This window comes from Phyllostomus discolor, chromosome X, assembly GCF_004126475.2.
Source record: "Phyllostomus discolor isolate MPI-MPIP mPhyDis1 chromosome X, mPhyDis1.pri.v3, whole genome shotgun sequence".
Lineage (NCBI taxonomy): Eukaryota > Metazoa > Chordata > Mammalia > Chiroptera > Phyllostomidae > Phyllostomus > Phyllostomus discolor.
Window position 1 is genome coordinate 38,755,628 of NC_050198.1, and position 24,204 is coordinate 38,779,831.

The following is a 24,204-nucleotide window of genomic DNA, read 5'->3' on the forward strand; positions in this document are numbered from 1 at the left end:
TAGCATGCCCGGTCCCTTCCCAGACTGCTTGCTCCTGGAGTGCTGGCAGCCTCCTGGCCCAGTGCCCCATTTCCTCCAGGGTAGAGCAGGGAGGGAGAGAAGCGGTGGGGACCGCAGGGCGCAGGTGCACAGGCTAGAGCCGTGCAGAGAGGTGTAGAGTGGAAAAGCCTGCCAGGGACAGGGGGCATCTGGGGGAAGTCACGGGGGCAGCCTAGGGGCTAGGCTCTGCCAGTGTTCCAAGTGGTCGCTGCAGCGCCTGGCCCAGGCCCCGCGCTCTCCCACAGCTCACCCTTAGGATCCAGCCCCTTTCAGCTACTGCTCGGGTGTTCCTCCGGGGTACGGTCGGGGAACCCCAGATTCTGGAGGCCAGGATAGCGGGAGCTGCGGGGATGGGGAAGGCCCATGTAACTCTTGGACGGCGAGCAACTCCAAGTGCGTCGGCCCTGCCCCACTCCCAGGCCCTGGCCGGTTTCTGCCGGTTCCACTCACAGGGGCCTCACTCCTCACTTTTCACTCCTACACACCAGCGGGTGACGTCGGGGTTTGCCAGACCCCGCCCCACTCCCTTGTTCTGTAGAATCTACTCATTTCCTTCACCGCAGACCCCGCCCCTTCCGAAGTCTGGCCCAAACCCCACGGCTCGTGACGCCTGGCTTGCCGACCCCACCCCTCCCCTGGTGCGCAGCCCCGCCTGCTCCCAGGGTCCCACCAGTCCGCACAGCTTTGGCTACTGCTCACTCCCCGCCCCTCTTTCTCCTCTAGCCAATCCCTCCCACTTGTGATGTCTGGGCTTACCGTCCCCGCCCCGCCCTCTCCTAAAGCCATACCGGTCTGCGCTGGCTGCTTCCCAGCGTTCTGGCTCCGCCCTGCGCTGCGCGCGCAGCCTGTGGAGCCCGCGGTTGTGACGCAAGGGTGACGCAGGCGTAACACCGGTTCTGCCGCTCCCGAGGCGCTCGAGCTGTCCCAGACGCGCTTCCAAGGAGCGGTAGCTAGGCCTGTGTTGCCAGGCCCGGGCTGCCCCCAGGCTTCTGCTGCCAGCTATGGACGACTACGCGGTCCTGTCGGACGCTGAGTTGGCCGCCGTGCTGCGCCAGTACAACATCCCGCACGGACCTGTTGTGGGTACGCGGCAGCGGGCGGGCCCCCTCCTCGCGCTCGGCCCTGTGCCCCCCCCCCGGGCCCTAGCCCCCCCTCCTGGGACTCCCTCCTCAAGCTCCAGGCCCACGCTCGTGACCACCCCACATCCCTGACCATCCCGCGCTCTGTGTCTGTCCAGGCTCCACTCGCAAGCTCTATGAAAAGAAAATCTTCGAGTACGAGACCCAGAGGCGGAGGCTCTCGCCCTCGAACTCGAACTCGTCCACATCCTCTTTCTCCTTTCGGTTCTCCGGTGAGGCCCCCACCCCAGAGCCCCACCTGCTGTCTTTGGGGACTGGGTTTGGGCTATAGGGAGGATTGGGGCGCACGGGTGTAGCAGGGGCGCTGGCCAGGAGGGACATGGGGAAAGCAGCTTGGGGGCAAATAGTTCTGCTTCCCACCCCACCCCCCGCCATTCAGACTTAGATTCAGCATCGGTGGACTCGGATATGTACGATCTGCCCAAGAAGGAGGACGCCTTACTTTACCAGAGCAAGGGTAAGGTATCAGTGGGGTGGGCCCTGACATCTTCATTCCACTCCCTCAGGGACCTCAGTGTCCCGGAGAACCTGAGACCTCAATCCCCACTGTCCCTCAGCAGTCCTGGAGGGGAGAGACTGTCACGGCCCCCAAATGGGATTTCAGGGTCATTGGGCCAGGTGGGGGACACTACTGACTCCTCTATTACTGCTGCTCCCCCCCGCCCAAGGCTATAATGATGACTACTATGAGGAGAGTTACCTGAGCACCAGAACTTACGGGGAACCTGAGTTCGGGGGCACATCCAAGGGCTTCCGCCAGCACTCAGCTGCACTCTCAGATGCTGACACCTTTCACCACCAGGTGAGTGAGCTTTTAGGCACCCTGTGTTTGGGTACAGCCTCAGGGGGTCATAGCTGGGTTTGGATAAATCAGGGGGGCCCCTGGTTGCAAATGGTGGCTCTCAAGCCTCCAGGAAGAAATGTGGTGATTCAATACCTGCCTGGTCAGGGGTCTGTCAGGACTGTTTGACTAGAACACATGGGGCACGCCCTGTACCCTGGTCTAGGAGGTTGGTTTGAGCTCTTTTTGAGAATCCTGGAGTAGAGGGTAGGCTGCAGGCAGCCAGGACGGTTATAGAGCTAGTGGGAAAGCCCCACGTAGAGAATGCCAGGAATTCAGGAAGGTTCTGGAGGGGGGTAGGGCTCTAGCCTTTAGGCAATGGTCAGGATAAACCAGTCAGGGAAGTTTGGACTGAGGGCCATGCTGATCCTGCCAGTTAGTCTCTTCACCCTGATTCTCTTCTAGGTGCATGATGACGGTCTTTTCTCTTCTGAAGAGGAGGGCAAGGATGGGTGAGTGGTGGGGAGGGCCAGGGACCAGGACTGATCCTGGGCCCAGGCCGTCTAGGCTCATCTGCTCCTTTCTTCGCCTCAGGGAACGCCCCATGTATGGCCGGGACAGTGCCTACCAGAACATCGCGCACTACCGCCCAGTTTCCAACATTTCCAGAAGCTCCCTGGGCCTGTCTTATTATCCCACATCCTCCACCACTCCCGTGTCCTCGTCTTCATCTTCTCCCCCATCATGGCTCACCCGCCGTGCCATCCGGCCAGAAAAGCAGGCCCCTGGGGCTGGTCTGGGCCAGGACCGCCAGGTCCCACTCTGGGGCCAGCTGCTCCTTTTCCTGGGATTTGCTGCCTTCCTGCTCTTAGTGTACTACTCCATGCAGGCTGAGGATAGCAACCCCTTCTGGACGGAGCCCTGAGGGTCGGTCTGGCTTCATGGCCAGCTACTCTTGGAAGTTCTGGCCAATTGCCTTAGCAGTGTTTGCTTGGGGAGGGGGTGGGTTTTTTTTTTCTGTGTTCTAGCTTAGGGGTGCTGGGCCTGGCCTGGGGTAGTGCTTGCTCCCCCTGCCTTGTCCTGCCAGGGAGGCAGCAGACCCAGGCCCTCCATAGCATCATGGGCCTGGGTGGGCCTTCCTCTGGAGTCTCCTGACCCTGCTTGCCTCTGATCCTTAGGACCACCCAGGAGGGGCAAGACCCTTCTGGAGAGGAGAACATAGTTATTGTCATTGCATGCCTCCTGTTCTTGTCATCTTGTTGTGGGGATTAACCAAAGGCCACCCTGATTCTTGTTTTCCTGGACACACAATAAAAAGACCATTTATTTTTAATGAGTTGGCTCTTCCTGCTTGGAGAAGGGTTGGGGTCCTCTGATTGGGGCCTCCACCATGGGTCTCCAGGGTTACCACCTGGCTTTATTGGTTCTCCCTTTCTGCTTTGGGCTTGGGGTATGGATCATATTCTACCCACAGATACGTTTGTGCTTTGCTTGTGGGGTCCACTCCCAGACTTCTTATAACTACTTACGAAAATTACTGCAGAACCACAGGGTGTGGAAAGCCCCCGTTGGAAATGCAGGTGAGGCTGCATGCGCAATGCTGCCTGTGGATGTTTTAGCCAGGAAGAGCTGATGCCAAACTGTCTAAGGGCAGCTGTGCTCAGTGGGCCTTCTGGAAAACTGCTTGTTTAAAGACATGGGGAAGGCTCCCAGGACTCCGAAATACCCCATCATCTGGGTAATTCAGTTCTTTAGCTGACTATATTACCTCCAGTTTTTCTGTCGTGGGTATTTCATAGTCTTCAAATTCTACATATGTGTTTAAAAGTACATGCTAAGGAGAGACAGGGTAGAATGCGATGTGAGGCTGTGCATTCTCTTGGTATGCTGCCAGCAAAGGTTGGGAAAACCGAGGAGCCGTCATCTGCTCTGATCAGGCAGATGGCAAGCACAGGTAAGGCCTGGAATTCCTGGACAGGTGGCACTCTGGCATCAATCCATCTCACCTCTGACTGGCTCCTTGCTACAGGTGGTGGGACTCCGTAGGCCCCAGCTTCCCGTCTGGCACAGTGCCCACACAGCAGCAGCATGGGCTGCTGAGCCTTGGAGACGCCGCTGTCTGTGGCCACACGGTCAGCTCAGTTGAGGGCTGGGTCTGGAACCTCCGTACACACAGATCCTGGTAATTTCTCCTTGCTGCGTCCTAGTGTCGCCACACATATGTTGTACATTTTCCTGAAAGTAACGTGCTTTTTGTGCATTTAAAGTGTACAAAGAAATGAAAGAAGTGAATTGCTTTTATTTTTCTCACCACTCCCACAGCCACAGCCTCCTTTGTTTGCTGCAAGCTGCTGCCACCTGTGGCAATGGACTCCCCAGACCTCCAGACTCTGCCCCTCGCCATCCTAGTGCGAGGGCTGAGACCGACATGCTCCACGGGGGGTGGGCAGGGTCAGGGAATGCTGCCTTGTCACTGATACTCAGGTCAGTGAGCATGTATGGGGGGAGGGGCAGAACAAGTAGGCTGAACCAGGACCCCAGAGGGGCACAGTGACACAGCTTGTTTCAGCAACTGATCCCAAATCAAGTATGTTAGGAGGGACAGCCCCGCCCCCGTCCCGAGCACTGCTCGGGGATTGCTGTTGCACTGGAGAGGCAGGTAGAGCCTAGCGAACCCCAGGTGGGGCCTGGGGAAGTGGCAAGGTTTGACATGCCAAAGCCCTGGAGTAGCTGGGGTGGAGAAAAGGGACAGCATGAGAGGAAGGGGCGTGGGCTCGGGGCATCCCAAGGAAGGGAAGAGAGATGCCACGACTTCTAGGTAGATGGGTTTCCCTAAGTCTCTGGTCCTCCACCTGTTTCAGGAAAAAGGGGGAGGCTAGATAAGTGTGGTTGGCAGCCACTGTGACGTCTGCATAAGAAAACAGACAATACTCTTGTGATGTAGTCACCCCCTTTTCATTCATTCATCCCCAAGGGCAACCACATCCATTCATCACCGTGTGCCAGATGGAGGATTGCTGGGGGCTCCCAGCCAAGGGGCTTTCAGCCCCCTGCCCCAAATCTCTGAGGACACGCCCATCCCCAGGAGTCCCCACAGCTCCTGAGGTGTCTGGATCTCCCCTAGGACATCCCCGCAGGCCTGGCGTCACTACTCAGGGCTTCGTGGGACCCTGAATGCTCTTGTACCCCTCCAGCGATCCCAAGGGCTCTGGGTACCCCCATCCCCATGCTTCATACCCAACCCCCAGAGCTCCGGAGCCCCACAAGGGCACCTGAGTGCTCCCTAGTGCCCTGGGCACCCCAACCCAAAGGTTTTTGAGGGCTCCCTGAGCCCCCAAGGGAACCCCAGGCTTGAAGGTCTCCACCTAGCGTTTTCCAGGGCTCTGGGCCTACTCCCCGTCCTTGAGAACTCCAAGGGAACCACCCTCCCAGAAGGCCCCTAGAGCTCTGAGGTCCCCCACACACAGCGACTGAGGGCTCCAGCACTCCTACTCCCCAGGACGCAGGTCAACATCCACTCCCTGCTTCCCTGCCAAGGGCTCCAGGGGTGCTGGGGACACAGCGGGGGCAACAGCTGCTTGCAGGTTAACAGGTCATGGCTCTGCTTCCATGGACCCAACAGGTCCTGTTGGGGTGCTGGACACAGCACTGTGGGTGGCCGTGGGGGGAGCTGAGATGCACCCTGGGGGTGGGGGGTACAGAGAGGAGTGCCCTGCTGCTGGGACAAAGGGCGGAGCTCAGAAATCCCACTCCTGACCTCCCCCATGAAATCAGCCCCCTGGACAGGGCCAGGGGGAGCAGCAGACAGCACTGGGCAGGCCCACGGGTGTCCCTGCCTTGACCACCACGCTGCACAACAGCCACTGTTGAGCTCTGGACAGTACCTCCTGAGCCAGGTAGATCCTGGCACCAAGCAGGCAGCCTCCAAGAGGACAGCCCGAGGGACACACATCCTGTGGCTCCAAGAGGCTGGACTACCTGGGCCTCGGAGAAACTTAACAGAACTGGAAAGTGGTACTGGGACCTTGCGTTACTGCACCTGGGGCTGGACCGCTGTCCTCGGCTCCGGATGGCCAGTCTGCAGTCCACCCCAGGGGCTCAGGACACAGCTGAATAAAACTCCCTGGTCCACCACTTCTCCCTCCCACTGTCATCAAAGGCCGGCAGTGGACAGAGGCGGGTGGACTCTGAGGCTTCTGCAAGCTACCCAGCTGGAGAAGGGGCAGGAGCAGGCAGAGCTAGGCCCAGGCCCAGAGAGGTCGGCACCAGTGGGCAGATAGAGATCCCCAAGGCACCCCTCCTCCCCTCGGCCCAGTGGGCACCCAGGATGCTGCACGCAAGGAGCGCACCTCCCTCCCCTGAGCCACCAGAGCCTCCTGCCCCTCCCTGGGCAGGCCCCTCTGAGAGGAGACAGTCCTGCCTCCCTTACTCTCCCAAATGCCTGCCTGGTGGGGCTCCCTTGGAGATGGCCCCAGAGCTGAGCCGAGCTAACCAGGAGTCCCTGTCCCCTCCCCAGAGGCCACATCAGGCCCAGGCAGCTGCCCAGGCCACCAGTCCCCATGCCCAAGCCCTGCTCACCAATAGGTGCCAGGAGTGGAGGAGAGGTCCCTGCCACGTGCCCTCCCCCCGCTCACCCACCTCACTATGAAGTCAGGGGAGAAGATGGCTGGTCAGCCTGTTGGAAGCCTCCCACAGCAGCAGGGGGAGGGTTGAGCTGGCCACTCTCACCACAAGGCCAGCCTCCACCCCTGCCCCAGCCACCCTTCTGCCCCTGACCCTCCCTGCTGCCCGTCTCCCCAGCAGGCTTGGAGGGACCCAGGTGGGGAAGGAGGAGTGGTAGACCCCCAGGGCTGGGCCACCGCCCTCTTCCTGACAGTGAGGGAGTACCAGCATGTCAACAAGGGCAACACTGGTCTGGCCCCGCCCCCCCCCCCCCCCCCGCAGCACAGGCACCCTCACCCACTCCAGGCACGGGGCCAGGGTGCTCTGGGGCAGCTTCCGGGAACCTCAATGGAGCCAGTGGGCCGAGGAGGGGTAACCGCCAAGTCGGGGTCAGTGAGCATGCAGGGTGCTGGGTGCTGGCCCCGGGCCATCACGTGCACTTGGAGATGGACGGCTCAGGACGGTCTCATCCCACTGCAGGGCCCCGGGCCCATCCCAGCTGCACACAGGTCCCCGACAGGGCAGGGACTGTCACGTACAGCAGGCTGCTCCTCAGGCCCCAGGCTTCTCCAGGGAGGGCATTCCCTGACAAGAGGACACTGTGCCACTTGAGGTCAGGCTGGTTTCAGCCACCTCCGTGACCCACCACAGCTGTCACAGCAGGTCCCCCTGAGCCCAGACAGGCCGCTGCCAGAGGAGCAGGGCTGAGGAAGTCGCCGAGCAGGGGGCGGGGTAGAGGTTGCCTGTGGGTCAGCACAGCTGCCAAAGACAGGCGTGGCACTGACAGCCCGTGCCCCCTGGGAGTGGAGCCAGGTCCTCAGGCAGAGGGTGAAAGCCACAGATGGTCACTGATAGTGGGTGGGGACAGAGTCTGGCCCGTGCTGTGACTGTGCCCATGCTCAGAGCAGGCCACCAGGACCAGCTCCCCCAGGGCAGGATGCCATGGAAAGCTGGCTGAGGGAGGACCCAGTGCCCGTCCAGCCCTCCACGGCCTTTGTGGGCAGGCGCGCGCCCCCCCACCCCCCCAGGGAAGACTGCAGGGAACATGGGCCCCCTCACTGTCCCTCCTGCCCAGGGCCGAGGGTCAGGAAGGTGGGGCTCAGCTCAGGCATGGGCTGCGGGACGGTGCGGTCAGTAGTCAGATGGCCCAGCCCTGTGGCGTGGGGCCACGCAGGCCTCAGCATCTCTACGGGACCCCCAGGACCTTGTGTCGCAACAGCCTGGCTATTGTCCCCAGGAGTCAGGACCAGCATCCCTGAGGCAAGGCCAGAGAGCATCACCTTGTTCTCTGCTTCCGCTCCCCTGAAACTCGCTGTGTTTGGGTTCAAGAAACACACAGCAGCCCCGGACGGTGCCAGGAGCTGTTGCCAAGGGCCTGTGTTGCCCAGCAGCAAGAGCCAACAAGAAAACCCTCACTGCCCACAGAAACTGTGTGGCAAATTCAGAGCCACCAAGCGCGTCATCGGGGAAGTCACCTCTGAGCCCCAGGCAGGGAAGGGCAGGTGTGTTTCCAGGGCAACGACATGCAAAGGGCCTCCTTCAGCCACAGTGGGAGCTCCTTCCTGAACAAGGGGACACTCGGCTGCCCCCACTGCCAGGCTGGCGCCTGCCACCACCACACCCAGCTGCCAGGACCGAGCCCAGGGCTACCTGATACCCCCATTGCAGAAAAGGGGCTAGGCAGCTTGCAGCTCCATAATGTGGCTGCACCTCACTGTTTCCTGCCCCCACACTTCCAGGCTGCAGGGTGGAAGGCTGGAGGGGAGGGCAGGGGAGAGGAGGTGCCTGTGTGCAGGGAGAGGTCAGCCCTGCCTCAGGCAGGGCAGCTGCCCGAGTCCCTGGGGAAAAAGGTGTCAGGGCAAGACTGAGCTGCTGGGTGGGGACTGACAGGGCGCTGGCAAGAGCTGCTTTGAAGAGAAAGAGCTTCCTGCCCCTGGGCCTGGGGCTGCCACCAGGGCTGCAGACTCCTCTGCAAAGGGCAGAGAGTACACGCCGTGGGCACATGGGGGCTCTGACGCACATCCTTCTCTCCTCTGGCTTCTTGTGGGATTTGGTTACAGCGCTTTAAAGGCAAAGAGCCACTCTGCCCTGACAAACACTGGTCCTGCCTGTCTTGCTGCCGGGGCTAGACCTCGCCACCCCACAGTGACAAGGGACCTGTTCCTGAGGGGCCTGTTCTGTGTGGCACCAGGAGTCCTCGCTCCTGGACACCCAGATGCAGCAGCGGGGACACTCCTGGGAGCCTTGTCATTTGCCGTGAACGGAACACCCCTCACCCTAGCGGGTGTCGTCGTTCCCCCAGCATAGTTCAGGGTTCTCCTGTGTGTCCCCTAGACACAGGGCAGAGGTGAGGAAATGTTGCTGAGAGATAAAGTCCTACAGGGCCTGGCTTCCATTTGGGGGCTGCTCACCCTCTCCCCTGGCTCTGGGAGAGCCCTGCCCTGAGCACCCTGCAGACAGGCCCGTGGGGCGGGGGCACTGAGCCCCCTGCCACGTCCACGTGAGTGAACTTGGAGGCAGAGCTCCCCCACTAGGTAGGCCAGAGGGCTGCAGCCCAGCTGATGCCTGGACTGCAGCCTGTGCAAGATCCCGAGCCAGAACTCCGAGCCAAGCCCTGGAGCTGCCCTGGGAGGTCCCAAGTGTCAGTCACACCAGGGCTCTACGTTCGGGGCAGGTTGTTATGCAGCAACAGGGAACGAACACACAAGTTAAGTGGAGAACGGGCCCTGGCCAGGAGGCGCAGTCGGTTGGAGCGTCGTGCCGACTCACCAAGGTTGCGGGTTCAGTCCCCAGTAGTAGCACATGCGGGTTTCACCCAGTGGGTGCCTGCATGTCTGGAACAGCAATCAAAGTTTCTCTCTCGCTCTCTAATTCCCTCTCTCTCTGTCTCTCTAACAAACAGCCCTGGCTGGTGTAGCTCAGCGGATTCAGTGTCAGCCTGAGAACTGAAAGGTTGCCAGTTCGATTCCCAGTCAAAACACATGCCTGGGTTGCAGGCCACGTCCCCAGTTGGGTCATGCGAGAGGCAACTGATTGATGTAGCTCTCTCACATCGATGTTTCTCCCCCTCTCTTTCTCCCTCACCTCTCCTCTCTTTAAAAGTAAAAGAAATAAAATCTTTTAAAAAATCAATAAACATATCTTCAGGTGAGGGTTTCATAAGTAAGTAAGGAAAGAAAGAAAGAAAGAAAGAAAGAAAAGAAGAAGGCTCTAGGCCTGGCTGGTGTGGCTCAGTGGATTGAGCGCCGGCCTGCGAAGCAAAGGGTCACAGGTTTGATTCCCAGTCAGGGCACATGCCTGCAGAGTTGTGTGGGCCACGTCCCTGGTGGGGGCACGCAAGAGGCAACCACACATTGATGTTTGCCTCCCTCTTTTCTCCCTCCCTTCCCCTCTGTCTAAAAAATAAATAAATAACATCTTTTAAACAGCAGAACGCTCTAGGTCTGAAGCAAACTGACAAGAAACCCCAGAAGCCATTAGGAAAAGCCTGGAAGGTCTGATGACACGGAAACCAAATTCATCTGCCTGACCAAACGCAAACCCCAAACCACAAAGTCCAGGGACAAGGGACAAAGTGGGGAAAAAATATTGACAAGATGTGACTCAGGGCTCCATCATCAAGGTAGCGAGGGCTGGAACCCGTGCACAGGGAACAGCCTGGTGACCCCAAAGGAAAACGGGTCAGGGAGGGGAAAGGTGGCAAACGAAAGCCAAAGGTTACTCCACCGTCTGTCCCCAGAGCCAGAATAGGCTCAGGTGCTGGGATCCCAGGGACAACCGGTGGTGGCCAGTGACTGGCGATGAACTTCACCTGCTGCTCCAACTGGACAACAGGCCACCGTGGAGCTGAGCACAGGCCGACCACTGACCGCTACAAAGACTGGCCAAGGAAGGTGGGTGGTGTTGCTGGGCAGTGACACCCAGGAGCTGGGAGACCCTCTTGGTGAGGGATGTTAGGCGGGAAGGGTAGAGGCCTCACACCAGCTAGAGGGTGGGCTGTGCCCACAGACCTGACCGTTGTCAGGGTCGTCCCAGGCAGAAAACGGCTTTCTGGCCCCCAAGCCTATGCTCCTGCCCTCGGGGCCCATGTTCTGGGCCCTTTCCCATCCCCGAACTCGGTTTGGGTCTTTCCTCTGCCTCATTGGAGAGTTCTCTCCGTCCCCAGGGCCAGGCACAACTCTGACCTCTGCCCCTCTCTCCCCCACATGCCCAGATGTTACCAGATGCAGCCTGGGAACTGCTGAGCACCTGCACAGAACCCAACACCTTTCCCAGGCTGGGTTGTGGACAGGGCCCTCCCGAGGGCCTGGGCGGGGCTGGGTCACTACTGCTAAACAGGAAGCCCCTGCTCTCTCCAGGGCTAGCACCCTCCCAGCATTCCTCACAGCTGCGGGGACCCTGCGAGGGAGCCAGCCCCAAGCAGGGCAGGGGACACACCCCTAGGAGAGCTCCAGGTCTTTAAAGAGGGGCTTCCCCAAGAAGGGGTCCTTGGGCCAGAATCATCGGCACCACAGGAGATTGTGAGAGTCCCCTGTTCTCAGGCCCCACCTCAGATCTGCAAGATCAGTGACCTGGGGCGGGCCCCCGACCCTGGTTTAAACAAGCCATCCAGGCGGTCTCATGCTCCTGCACCCTCCAGCGTGACACCTACCAGCCCTCTCTGCAGGGCTCACCTTAACCTCCCTAGGCTTGTGGTAGGGGGGCACAGTTGATGGCTGCAACTGCAGCTGTCCTGGAGAACAGGCATGCATTAGCAGGTTTCCCCGCCCAAGTCCACCACTGTCAATTGCCACAGGGAAGATTGTTACTTCCTGCAGTCCTCACCTTCAGAAGCGTGCACACTCCCAAGCAACTGGCCTCAACTTTGTCCACCTCTCCCTGGATACTGGGCTCCTGCATGTGTGTGTGTGTGTGTGTGTGTGTGTGCGCGCGTGCGTGTGTGCACACATGCATGTAGTCTATGCTTTGCAGAAACCCATCCAGATACACTCAGGAGGGCCTGGAACACAGTGGGCCCAGCAAGGAGAGTGTATGGGAGTGCGTGTGGTGGGTCCATTCTGGGGAGAATGGAAGGTCCCATGAGCTTGGAGCAAGGGCACTCTCAGGCTAGGGCAGAATCAGAGTGATCTTGCCTTTTGCCATCCCAATGGGGTCACCGCCCTCCTTTTCCCTCATCAGGCCCCTGGGGACCCAATACACTCACTGTCCCTCGCCATCTGGAGGGCCAGGCATTCTCAGGATGGTGGGGGAAGTCTTGACTGGATCCGGGCCACCTGATAGAGACCCCACAATCTCTTGGAGCCTGTATACTCCGTGGTGGCTTCTCCTGGGGAGAGGTCATAGATCCCAGGTTCCAGGAAGCAGGGACTCTGGCTGGGTACAGAGCACCTGGTAAGGAGGGGGTGGGAGGATGGCAGAAAGAAAGGAGTCAAGCATTTTTTGCGTGCGTGTTAAGACATGCACAGATTTCAGCACTACCACCAGAAACACCGCTTTTCTGCTCATACTTTCAAGGCTAGCTCTGCCAATGAATACCTTGGCTTGTGAAGAGACTGGCCCCCAGACTGCCCTATTAAGCCCAGCCCCTCAGTCCTGATGGACACTTCTGCTCAATCAAAGAGAGCCGATCTCCTTCCCTCCTGTCTTGTTCAGTCTTTGTGGGCCTCTTTCTGGGCAGTGGGGCTGAGCTGACTGTGGACTGGCGGCCAAGAAGGTGCCCTCCTGCAGAAGGCAGGGACTTCTCGAGCAGAGCCACAAGAGTTGCCCTGTTTACAACCCACTGTACGCCCTGCTACTGTGCCTGTGGTGTAAACCTGTATTTTGAGGTAATTAAGTTCACAGGAATTTACATAAAAATGTCCAAGGCACCCGGGGAACACTTGCACTTCTGTAGCCTCAGCATCTTGCACACATAGTGCAACTGCACACCAGGAAATGGCATTGGTGCCATCCGAGAACTGCTCTGCGTTACATTTGCGTGTGTGCACGATTTCGCCATGCTCATAGATTCAAGACTAGCACTGCTGTCCTCGTCCAATCTGTTCCCTCACAAAGATCCCTAAAGTTGATCTTCCACAGCCACAGCCTCTCTCCTCCTCCTGCCAACCCAGGGCAGCCATTATTCTTTTCTTATCTCTATGGTTTTGTCATTTGAAGACCATTACATAAATGGAACAATGCAATATGTAGCCTAGGGTGAGCTCTTTGTTTTTTTATCACTCACATGATGCCCTTGAGGTCCCTCCAAGCTGTCGCATGTATCCACGTTCTTCCTCTGCATGGCTGGCGATCGTCCTTGTGGCGGGTCAACCAGTGTTCGCTCAAGCACTCACCCACTGAAAAGTGTGCTGCGTGTTCCCGGTTTTAGGCATCTACCAATAACATGCATGAACACTGGCGCGCAGGTTTCCTGTGATTACAGGTTTCCATTTCTTTGGCATAGGCGTCCAGGAGAGCAGTGGCTGGCACTGTGGAGACGGATGTGTAGCTTAAAAAAACAAAACAAAACAAAACAAAACCAGCTGAGGTGCCTTCCACAGTGGCCATACCATTTTACATCACCATCCTGCAAACTTTTAAAGCACATAATAGAAAATTTTTACAAACCAATATTATTTTAATCAAGATTGTTAACAATTTTGTTTCATTTCTAACTATATTTTTATATGCAATCACCAACATAGTTATTCAGTTTTAAAAAAACATACACCTTACATTTTGATTGTGATTTTCTTTTACTTAGTAATATGTCTTTGAGATCCTTCCATGTCCATACACAAATGTCTAGCTCATTTCTTCTCTGGCTGCTTGGTATTTGATAGAATATGTGTACTGTAATTTACATAATGACTTTCCAACTGATGTACTGTCACATTGTCTTTCTTTTCTGTTTTGCTATCATATTAATGCGGCAATCACCAGCTTTGAACATGTGTCAATCTCCCTCTAGGTCCACAGGGGTGTCAAACCCATTTTCACCAGAGGCCACATGAGCCTCATGGTTGCTTTCAAAGGGCCGGATGTAATTTTAGGACTGTATACATGTAACTACTTCTTAACTAGGCACAAAGAGCTCTGCACTGCTGCCAGGTAGAAAGGAGGTGCTGGGCCGGATAAACCAAGGTGGAGGGCTGGATTCGGCCTGTGGGCTTTGTGTTTGCCACCTGTGCTCTAGGATAACTTCCAATAAGTAGAATTGCCAGGCCCAAACCTATGGGCATTTAAGCCTGACTGGTGTGGCTCAGTGGGTTGGGCATCATCCCGCAAACCGAAAGGTCACTGGTTGGATCCCTAGTCGGGACACATGCCTGGGTTGTATGCCAGGTCCCTGGCGGGGGTGGGGGTGTGTGCAAGAAGCAACCAATTGATGTTCCTTTTGCATATCCATGTTTCTCCCCCTCTCTTTCTCACTCCTTTCCCCTCTATCTAAAATAATTAAAAATAAATAAACTGTAAATTATCCCACTGTGTCCCTGCACAGGTAGCATAGTGTTTATTAACATACTGCCACCTGAGGGTGATTACAGCAGCAGTCCCCAGCCTTTTTGGCACCAGGGACCAGGTTTTTCCAGGGCAGAGGGTGGGAGTGGGGAGAAGGAGCTCAGGGAGCTGCCCTTGTGGCTTGCTTGGTTCCTAACAGGCCATGGACCCGACTTGCTGCCCAGGGGTTGCAGACCTCTGGGTTAGAGCATCGTCCCGATATGCCAATGTTGTTGATTCTATACTGGGTCAGGACACATACAAGAATCAACTAATGAACACACAAATAAGTAGAGTAACAAATCAATGTTTCTCTCTCTTTACCCTGGGTGATGTCACTCAGTGGATTGAACACCTGCCTGGGAACCAAACGGTTGTTGGTTTGGTGCCTAAACAGGGCACATGCCTGGGTTGTAGGCCAGGTACTCGGGGGCATGTGAGAGCCGACCAATTGATGTTCCTCTCCCTCCCTTCCCCTCTTTCTAAAAATAAATAAAATCTTTAAAAAAATTCATTAAATTAAATAAAAACACTAAATGTCCCCTCAAAAGATCCTACTTGTTATACAACAGGGCTTAGTCTTCTGTTACATATGCTGCTAATATTTCCTGTCTGTCTTTTGTCTTAAAAGATTAGGTGTGCTTGTTTTGGCTCTTCAGAAGCCATACATATTTATATTTATATTATCAACTTTATTAAACTCTTCTTTTAAGATTTTATTTATTTATTTTAGACAGAGAGGAAAGGAGGAGAAAGAGGGAAAGAAACATCAATATGTGGTTGCCTCTCATGCACCCCACACAGGGGAACTGGTCCACAACCCAGGCATGTGCCCTGACTGGGAATTGAACCGGTGACCTTTTGGTTCACAGGCCAACTCTCAATCTACTCAGCCACACCAGCCAGGGCAAATTTATTAAACTCTCATGTGGTGAGTTGTGGGTTGTGTGTCTTAGACATAGAGGCCTCCTCCCACTTGTGATGAGTGGGGAGACTTGAAGCAGAATTTCTGGGTCTGGATTGCTAATTGCTCATGGACCCAGGCTGCTGGGTGGGCCTGCTGGTCCATCACTGTGGCCTGCGGTGCTGACCACAAGATCCACATCCACGGCTGCCTGGGCCTGGATTAGTGGCCGTGCCTTTTGGACACCCAGCCCCTGCACTCCAGGGATGCCAGTTCCATTTGGGAGAAAGACAAGGAAATATGCAATGAGAAGTGTTGGGTGATATTGTTTAAATGCATAGGTGGTCTGCAGGTAAGGGAGGGAAATCCCTGGGGAATCAAAGCAAAGAAAACAGCAGGGTGAGCTGGGGCTGGGGCCCAGCAAGGTGCTGCCCGGCTGGGTCTCCAAGGCACTCAGGATTCATGGACCTCTGAAGGTGAGCAGGCAGACCTGAGATCCCACCTGAAACCAGTGCTCTTTTTTTTAAAGATTTTATTTATTTATTTTTAGAGAGGGAAGGGAGGGAGAGAGAGAGAGAGAGAGAGAGAGAGAGAGAGAGACAGACAGACAGACAGACAGAGACAGAGATCAATGTATGGTTGCTGGGGGTCATGGCCTGCAACCCAGGCATGTACCCTGACTGGGAATCGAACCTGCGACACTTTGGTTCACAGCCCGCACTCAGTCCACTGAGCTACGCCAGCCAGGGCTGAAACCAGTGCTCTTGACGGGACACCTACACGGTGCAAAGGAAGCCCAGGGATGGACAAAGAGGCAGGTCCAACCTATCCTGGGTCTGGGTGAGACGGACAAGAACCCCACTACCCACAGCATCAGCGAGCAAGGCTGCCTTTACCTGGCCTGGCCGCAGGTGGAGGGCCTTTGGCGAACCCCTGGCTGAGGAAGGAACTGCCTCCCATCGTGGCAGTACTGTGGCCGTCCCGGTGGAGCAAACCCACCCTCCCTGGAAGGGGATGCCCCACCCCGGACTCCCAGGGGCCCCGCTGAAGATGGGGCAGCAGTCTAAAACTGAAGACACTGCCCACCTTCCTGGAGAATCAGCAGGTCCATCCAAGAGAGGACAGGCCTTGTCGATGTCCCCAGAGCACAGCGGCCAGGGGCCAGACAGCAACTTTCGGTAGTGGCCGTGATTGCTACGTGGGTGCCTGGGCTCCTCCATCCCATTGCCCCGGAAGCCTCTGGAGGTTGGTAGCAGTGTTCTCCTTATTTTCCAGATGACGAAATGAGAAAAACAGGACAAGGAAGGGTCAGCGGTTTTCTGGATCACTAGCTAGCAAGTGGCCGAGGCAGGCTGGGGATCCAGGTGTTGTGCTCCAAGCCCAGCCCCCTTTCTGCGGGTAATGCCCTGCAGCCTGGCTCACTCCCTCACTCAGAGGTTCCCAGGCTGTGCGTGTGGCACATCAGTGTGTTCTGAAGGTGTGAAGGGCGAACCCAGGTGAATATCCCCCAGCACGTAAGGAAGTGAGAAAGAGAACCATCTTCTACTTTGTATTTAATAAGGTGGGACTTAGAAACCAAATTGATATTACTTTTAAATTCCCATGGGATCAGAAAACAGTTCTCATGGATATTTACAAATTGTTTGCATTACTGCGAGATAAAGTTACTCCAACTCCTAGAATCTTCAATGGCCTCTGAGACACAACAAAACAAAGATATAGAAGAAGGGATCAAAATGATAAAAATAGGACTCTTGGTCAACATGGAGGCACAGGTAAACACGCTTTGCCTCCTCACACAACTACAGCAAAAATTCCAAGTAGGCTACAAAATAAATATCACCCAGATTCATCAGAAAATCAAGCTGTATGGAAGTCTGACAAACAAGGATTTGAAGAAGCCTCATTCATCCAGATGGGTAGGAGAGGCAGAGATGTGGGAAGGCAGGGAGAGGTGGAGAGGCTTGGGGAGGCGTGAAGACATGGAGGGGCGCAGAGTGGTGGTGGAACTGACAGTCCCACACTCACATGTGCTGAATAAAAATTGGGAGGGATACCCTGGGAGCCAGTGATCCTAGCCCTAGACCAGACTACCCAGCCCAGGGTTCCAGTGCTAGGAAGATAAGTGCCCACAACTTCCAGCTGTAAAAGCCAGTGGGGGTTGGGGCAGCAGAAGAAACTGCAGGATTCTCAAGAGACTCCTCTTAAAGGGCTCACAAAGGTCTCAGGACTTGTGCAGACCCACCCCTCTGGGATTCAGCGCCAGGGCAACAGCTGGAAGGCCACCAGTGGCACACAGGGAGAATGTGAAGTGACTGGCAACAGAGTGAGTGCTGGGAGACAGCTCCCTCCCAGACAAATCTCCAGAGGCTAGGCACCAGCACTGTCTCTTCTCCAAGCCCTCCCCCACACAGAGCCACAAAGAAGTAAAACAGGTTGCCCCGCCCTGGCGATTACCTAAGGCTCTGCCCCATACAATTTACAGGTGCCTTTTCTACCATAGGCCATGCTAAGACCGGGAGTCAAAGCAGCTTCTACAGAAACAGAGGGAAGCTGCCAAATGTGGAGATAAAGAAATATGGCCCCAATAAAAGAACAGAACAAAACTCCAGAAAAAGAACTAAATGAAATGGAGATAAGCATCCTATTAGATGCATAGTTCAAAACACTGGTTATCAGGATACTCCAGGAACTCATTTGGTACTTCAACCGCATAAAAAAGACCCAGGCAGAAATGAAGTTTGCATTAAGTGAAATAAAGAAAAAACTACAGGAAATCAACAGTGGAGGGGATGAAGCCAAGAATCAAATCAACGATTTGTAACATAAGGAAGAAAAAAGCATTCATTCAGAACAGCAAGAAAAAAGAAACTCTAAAAAACAAGGATAGCATAAGGAGCCTCTGGGACATCTCCAAACGTACCAACATCTGAATCATAGGGGTGCCAGAAGGAGAAAGGAAGAGCAACAAATTGAAAACTTATCTGAAAAAAAATAATGAAGAACTTCCCTAATCTGGTGAAGGAAATAGACTTCCAAGAAGTTCAAGAAGCTCAGAGAGTCCCAAGGAAGTTAGACCCAAGAAGAAAAACACCAAGGCACATCATAATTACATTACTCAAGATTAAAGATAAGGAGAGAATCTTAAAAGCAGCAAGACAAAAGGAGACAGTTATCTACAAAGGAGTTCCCACAAGACTATCAGCTGATTTCTCAAAAGAAACCTTGCAGGCAAGAAGGGGCTGAAAGAAGTATGCAAAGTCATGAAAGGCAAGGACCTACACCCAAGATTACTCTATCCAGCAAAGTTATCATTTAGAATGGAAGAACAGATAAAGTGCTTCCCAGATAAACTAAAGCTAAAGGAGTGCATCATCACCAAGCCCTTATCATATGAAATGTTAAAGGGACTTATCTAAGAAATAGAAGAAGGTGAAAACTTTCAACAGTAAAATGAAAACAAACTCAAAACTATCAATAACTGAACCTAAAACAAAAACAAACTGAGCAAACTACAGAATAGGTACAGAATCACAGAAATGGAGATCACATGGAGGGTTATCAGTGAGGAGGGGGAGAATGGGGAAAAAGGTAGAGGGAACAAGTAGCATAAATGGTAGTTAGAAAATAGACAGGGGGAGGTTAAGAATAGTATGGGAAATGGAGAAGTCAAAGAACTTATATGTACGACCCATGGACATGAACTAACTACGGTTGGGGAATGCTGGTAGGAGTGGGGTGCAGAGCGAAGGGGAATAAAGAGGAGAAAAAAATGGGACAACTGTAATAGCATAATCGATAAAATATATTTTTAAAAAAGCAAGGACCTACAACCTAGATTATTCTTTCCAGCAAAGCTCTCATTTAGAATGGAAGGGCAGATAAAGTGCTTCCCAGATAAGGTCAAGTTAAAGGAGTCCATCATCACCAAACCCTTATTATATTAAGTGTTAAAGGGAACTATGTAAGAAAAAGATAAAAACTATGAACATTAAAATGGCGACAAATTCACAACTATCAACAACTGAATCTAAAAAAACAAACTAAGCAAACAACTAGAAGAGGAACAGAATCATAGATATGGAGATCTTTTGCAGGGTTATCAGCTGGGAGGGAGAAGAGGGAGAATGGGAGAAAAGGTGCAGGGATTAAGAGGTACAAATTGGTAGGCACGAAATAGACAGGGTGATGTTAAGAGCAGCATATGAAATAGAGAAGCCAAAGAACCTACATGCATGACCCATGGACATGAACTAAATGGGGGGATTGCTGGAAGAAATGGCGGTACCAGGCAGAGGGGGCAAAGGGGGAAAACTTGGGACAACTGTAACACCATAATCAATAAAATATATTTTAAAAAACCACAAAAACAATTTTAAAAGCCCAGGCAGACTTGAAAAAAATTAGAAAGAAAAAACATAATTATTGAAACATAAATCTTAACGGATGGATTAAGTCACAAAGAGATGTCACCAAAGAATGAGTTAGGTGAAGGTGGTGCTTTGGAAATCAGCTCCTGCCTTGTTCCCCTTCTTAGCTGATGATATCGCTTCCTCGCCTGAAAAACTGCAGCAGCCCCTCCTCAAAGATCCAGGCTCTGGCTCTTCGGCGCCCCTCATCCTGCTTCTAGGCTTCCAATGACACCGACCCCTCCTCTCCTTCCCCTTGTTTAGGGGTGGCAGCTTCTTCCAGTACTGTTTGGTACTTCGCTGTCCCTTTTTGCATGTCAGCCCTCTAACCTGAGTAATCAGCCCCTTATTTTCAAGTTCTGGTTCCTTTCCCCTCTGCTTAAGTCACAGCATGGCATGCAGAGAACTTCAATGACAGCCTTAAAGATTCCCTTATTTCCTGTATCTGCAGGGCTGACAGTGCTACAAATCAAACACATTTAATTGCGTGTGTTCCAGAATCTCAATGTCATTTGAATCCCCAGCCTCTCCATGTTCCTCGTGTGAAAGATAGGGCAGTGGTTGGAGAAGCAGGGCCCTGAAACCTGGAACTGGGGTGTCTGGTTGGTCTCAGTTGAAGCTGACCATCAGGAAGCCCCTAGTCCCTCTGAGCAGCCCCTTCTGGTGAAAGTAGTCTGCTTTCTGGTGTCTGGGGGCTGGTGTTCCATTGCTGGAGGACTGTGTCATTGCCTCACTTGAGTAGGTGCCTTGCAAGGAGATACCCGTTGTCCTTGAAATCCTCTGCAACCACCTCCTGCTGCCATTAGACCCAAAACTAGGGTCCCATCACAGCGTGCTCCAGGGGCACTGGCATACACTAATGGCAGGGACTTTTTTTCATCTCTGTCTCTACACCCCCTGGTGCACTACTGTGTTCCTACTGAGTGTTCTATACTGCTGTTTGTCCTCCTTGCCAAATAGGGAATCACAGGTGGGATCATTTCAGGATTCCTGAATTTCAGACCACTGATTTTCTGATCCCAAGAATGGCCCAGCAGTTGGTATCACAGTTGGGGCATAGGAGGTATTCTCTTACTTTCTTGTGGCAAGTAAGGCCACAACTGGGCCGGTGTGTCTATGGGTAGGTATGCTTTGGCTGGAGCACTCAGCTGCCAGACCCCACTTGCTTTGGAGCTCTGAGTCTCTGCATCACTTTCCTTCCCTTGTAGGCGTCCAGGAGGGACTGGGATGCCACCATCCTTACCTGTACCTCCATCCACTACCACCCTCCCCTCCATGCACCCCTGCCCCTCCCCACCCCCTCCCCACCCCCAATCCTATTCCACCCTAGCGTCCCCTTTTCTCTGACCATACCGTTGCCCTCCACCGCCGATCAGCGTACAGTTAGAAGCAGTGCCCTTGTCCGGCTCGTTCTGGGGGCCAGGGTAGCTGCCTGACCCTCTTCTCAGGAATGCCAGGCCGTGGGCAACCAACCGGGTTCCAGCCTGTTGAGGGCTGGTGGTTGCTACTCTGGAGTTGCCTAGCGCATCGCTGGCGGTGCTGATTGGCTGAGTCCTAATGAGTGACGGAACAAAACCCAAATGACCTGACGTGGTCTGGGCCACGCCCACACGCTGATTGGAGCGCGGGGGGTAAGCTAGCGCCTCGGGCTCTGGGCCTGCAGCGCTGGACTGGCCGCTGGGCGCAGGCGGGCACAAGGCAGCGATGAATGGTGGGTAGAGGGAGCACCAGCAGCGCAAAAGCGTTTCGGAGGGAGTGCGAACAGCTATGGCTGCAGAGGAGGGGAAGGCTCTCCAGGGAAAGGAAAGATGGGCCCAAATAGCGCTGAGCCCTGGAACAATCCCAATGAGGCCCAAAAGGGCTGAGGCGGGCGGAGGGCCGAGCTAGCGGCTAGGGAGGAGAAACCAGCCAGGAAGGCAGGACAGCTCTCAATGGGGACATTCTGATAGCACTTCCAAAATCCTGTCCATAGCCCTATGAGATGGATACTATTGCTGTCATCAACACCGTCACACCCTTTTGCAGATGAAACAAATAGGCAAAATGGATTACCTAGTCACCACCCCACCACCCTAACAAGTAGCAGGGGGCGGCGGGGAGGGGGAACTAGAGCAGCAAGTAGGCATTCTGATGACTCAGGGTCAAGAGCCCCAGCGTCCATGGCTCTAGAACAATTAAGGAACATTCAAGCACCTACACCAGTTGACTGTGCGCCTGCCATGGCCCTCCCCTCCTTGGCTACTCTGTACTCAGGAGGTACACCTGGGAGCACGCTGTGATGGGACCCTAGTTTTGGGTCTAATGGCAGCAGGAGGTGGTTGCAGAGGATTTCAAGGACAACGGGTATCTCCTTGCAAGGCACCTACTCAAGTGAGGCAATGACACAGTCCTCCAGCAATGGAACACCAGCCCCCAGACACCAGAAAGCAGACTACTTTCACCAGAAGGGGCTGCTCAGAGGGACTAGGGGCTTCCTGATGGTCAGCTTCAACTGAGACCAACCAGACATCCCAGTTCCAGGTTTCAGGGCCCTGCTCAACTGTTGCCCTTTCACATGAGAAACATGGAGAGGCTAGGGTTTCAAATGACATTGGGATTCTGTAACACACACAATTAAATGTTTGATTTGTAGCACTGTCAGCCCTGCAGATACAGGAACTAAGGGAATCTTTAGAGCAGGGGTGTCAAACTTATTTTCATATCAGCCATATGAGCCTCTCGGGTTGCCTTCAAAGGGCCGAAAGTAATTTCAGCTCCTTAACTGTTAAGGAGTAGTTACCTTTATATGGTTCTAAAATTATTTTGGCCCTTTGAAGGCAACTGTGAGACTGTGTCCCCGGGTGAAAATGAGTTTTACACCCCTGCTTTAAAGTACACAGTGGTTTATAGATGTCAAGCAATGTCTCAGTCACTGCTCTCAAAACTGTTTCACACACACACTCAAATGGTAAACAGAATCACCCTATGACCCGGAAATTCCACTCCTAGGATTATATAGACCTGAGAAGTGAAAATATATTGGGTTGGCCAGAAAGTTCTAGTTTTTTCTATATGATAGCTTTAATAGTGCTTAGTTGTCTTTAAGTAATTTTGTTATTGTGACAGCTGTTATATCAGTGTGCATTTTAAAAAACCCAAATTGAATTTTTGTGCAGCCATTTTAATATTGAGGATGGAAGACACATTTTTGGCATATTATGCTTTATTACATCAAAAAAGGTTAAAAAAACAACTGAAATGCAAAAGATTTTGGCAGTGTACGAGAAGGTGCTGTGACTGATTGAACATGTCAAAAGTGGTTTGCAGTTTCTTGGTACTGTTGACATTTTGGCCAAGTAATTCTTTGCTGTGGGGCTCTCTTGCATTGGAAGATGTTTAACAGCACCCCTGGCCTCTACCCACTAGAAGCCAATAGTGGGAGATAGCCAGTATACTCAAAATGAGTCAATAGTTATTGGTGAAAATGAAAAATGTACCTTTTATTTTACAGAAAAAACTAAATGGACTTTTTGGCCAACCCAGTATATCCACAGACTTAAAATACAAATGTTATTAGCATTATTTACAATAGACAGTGAAAACTCCAATGTGCCTCAGGTGAACAGAGAAAATGTGGTCTGTACAGAGGGCTATTACATCATCCTAATAAGAAATTAAACCCTGGCTGGCAAGGCTCAATGGACTGAGCACTGGCCTGTGATTCAAAAGGTCACTGGTCCGATTCCTAGTCAGAGTACCTGCCTGGGTTATGGGCCAGGTCCCCAGTTAGGGGTGTGCAAGAGGCAAACGGTCAATGTATTTCTCACACATTGATGTTTGTCTCCTTCCCCCTCTAGAAATAAAAATTAAAAAAATCTAAAAAGAAATTAAGTTCTGTCAGAGCTCCAGTGTGGATAAACTTCAAATGCATTATGGTTAGTGACATAAGCCAGACACAAAAAGGCCATATTATGTCCAGAATAGGCAAACCCACAGACACAGAAATACATGAGTGGTTGCCAGGGGCTGGGAAGGTGAGTGGAGAGTGACTAGCAAGGGTGTGCAGTGTTTCCTTGGGGTGATACAAATGTAAAATTGACCATGGTGGTGGATCACACAACTCAACGTTCTAACACCACTGAACTGCATACTCTCAGTGGATGAAGTTGAATGGAGTATGAGATGGTTAAGTGAAGTAAGAATCTTTTTTGCAAAAAAAAAATCTTTTTTGCTTATGTGTATTTTCTAATCTTTCTACAGTGACCCTGTTATCAAATGATTTTTACTAAAAAAATAAATGGTTTGATATTTATAATTTTTCTATTTTTGTTTGATATATTTTGTGTTAGTTATATCAACTTTTTATTTTACAAAAGACTTTTTGGAATCTTTCAAAATAAGCACAATATGCTAATTTCACAGGCCAGGAAACCAGCTTAGTGGTTTAAAAAGGAGAATGTGCAGACCCCCAATGAAGACCAAGTGGAGCGCCAAGCTGGTTCGTCAGTCTCTACCTCACATTCTACCCCAAAGGCCCCTGATGACCAGTTAATGAGGGCGGTAAAAATAAGAGCCATGACATACCAGACACATGCAGTCAACTTTAGTTTTGAAGTTTAAATCCTTCTTTATCTGGCTACTTTACTCCTGTATTCCAGCCATGATTTATGTGCTTACAGCTGAAATAGAATCAGGTCAGGGATGGCTTTTCAGGCCACACACTGTCCTCTAGTGGTGCATCTGCTGTCCAGTATCTTTGCCTGGGTTTGCTGTTGGGGACATGGCTCTCTCTCCTTCTGGTTTAGATAGCTC

General features: G+C 53.2%; 1 protein-coding gene and 1 long non-coding RNA gene across 2 annotated transcripts; one reads left to right on the plus strand and one right to left on the minus strand.

The window, feature by feature from the left end:
- The first annotated feature begins 898 nt into the window (after nucleotides 1-898).
- Nucleotides 899-3,292, plus strand: EMD (emerin). Its single transcript, XM_028523214.2, has 6 exons — nucleotides 899-1,122; nucleotides 1,277-1,390; nucleotides 1,558-1,635; nucleotides 1,847-1,980; nucleotides 2,425-2,471; nucleotides 2,554-3,292. Exons 1-6 carry the CDS (start codon nucleotides 1,041-1,043, stop codon nucleotides 2,882-2,884), a joined length of 786 nt encoding a protein of 261 aa, XP_028379015.1. The 5' UTR covers nucleotides 899-1,040; the 3' UTR covers nucleotides 2,885-3,292.
- LOC118498427 lies at nucleotides 2,972-20,937 on the minus strand. Its single transcript, XR_004900920.1, has 3 exons — nucleotides 20,767-20,937; nucleotides 12,845-13,108; nucleotides 2,972-12,009 (listed from the first exon to the last, which is right to left on the minus strand). It is a non-coding gene; the product is annotated as an uncharacterized LOC118498427 (long non-coding RNA).
- Between the last annotated feature and the right edge of the window lie 3,267 nt (nucleotides 20,938-24,204).

Excerpts from the sequence above, each read along its gene's own strand:
- EMD (XM_028523214.2), top strand. The coding sequence starts at position 1,041 with ATGGACGACTACGCGGTCCTGTCGGACGCTGAGTTGGCCGCCGTGCTG. Across the intron at positions 1,391-1,557 it reads TTTCTCCTTTCGGTTCTCCG|ACTTAGATTCAGCATCGGTG; the intron begins GTGAGGCCCCCA and ends CCCGCCATTCAG. Across the intron at positions 2,472-2,553 it reads GAAGAGGAGGGCAAGGATGG|GGAACGCCCCATGTATGGCC; the intron begins GTGAGTGGTGGG and ends TCTTCGCCTCAG.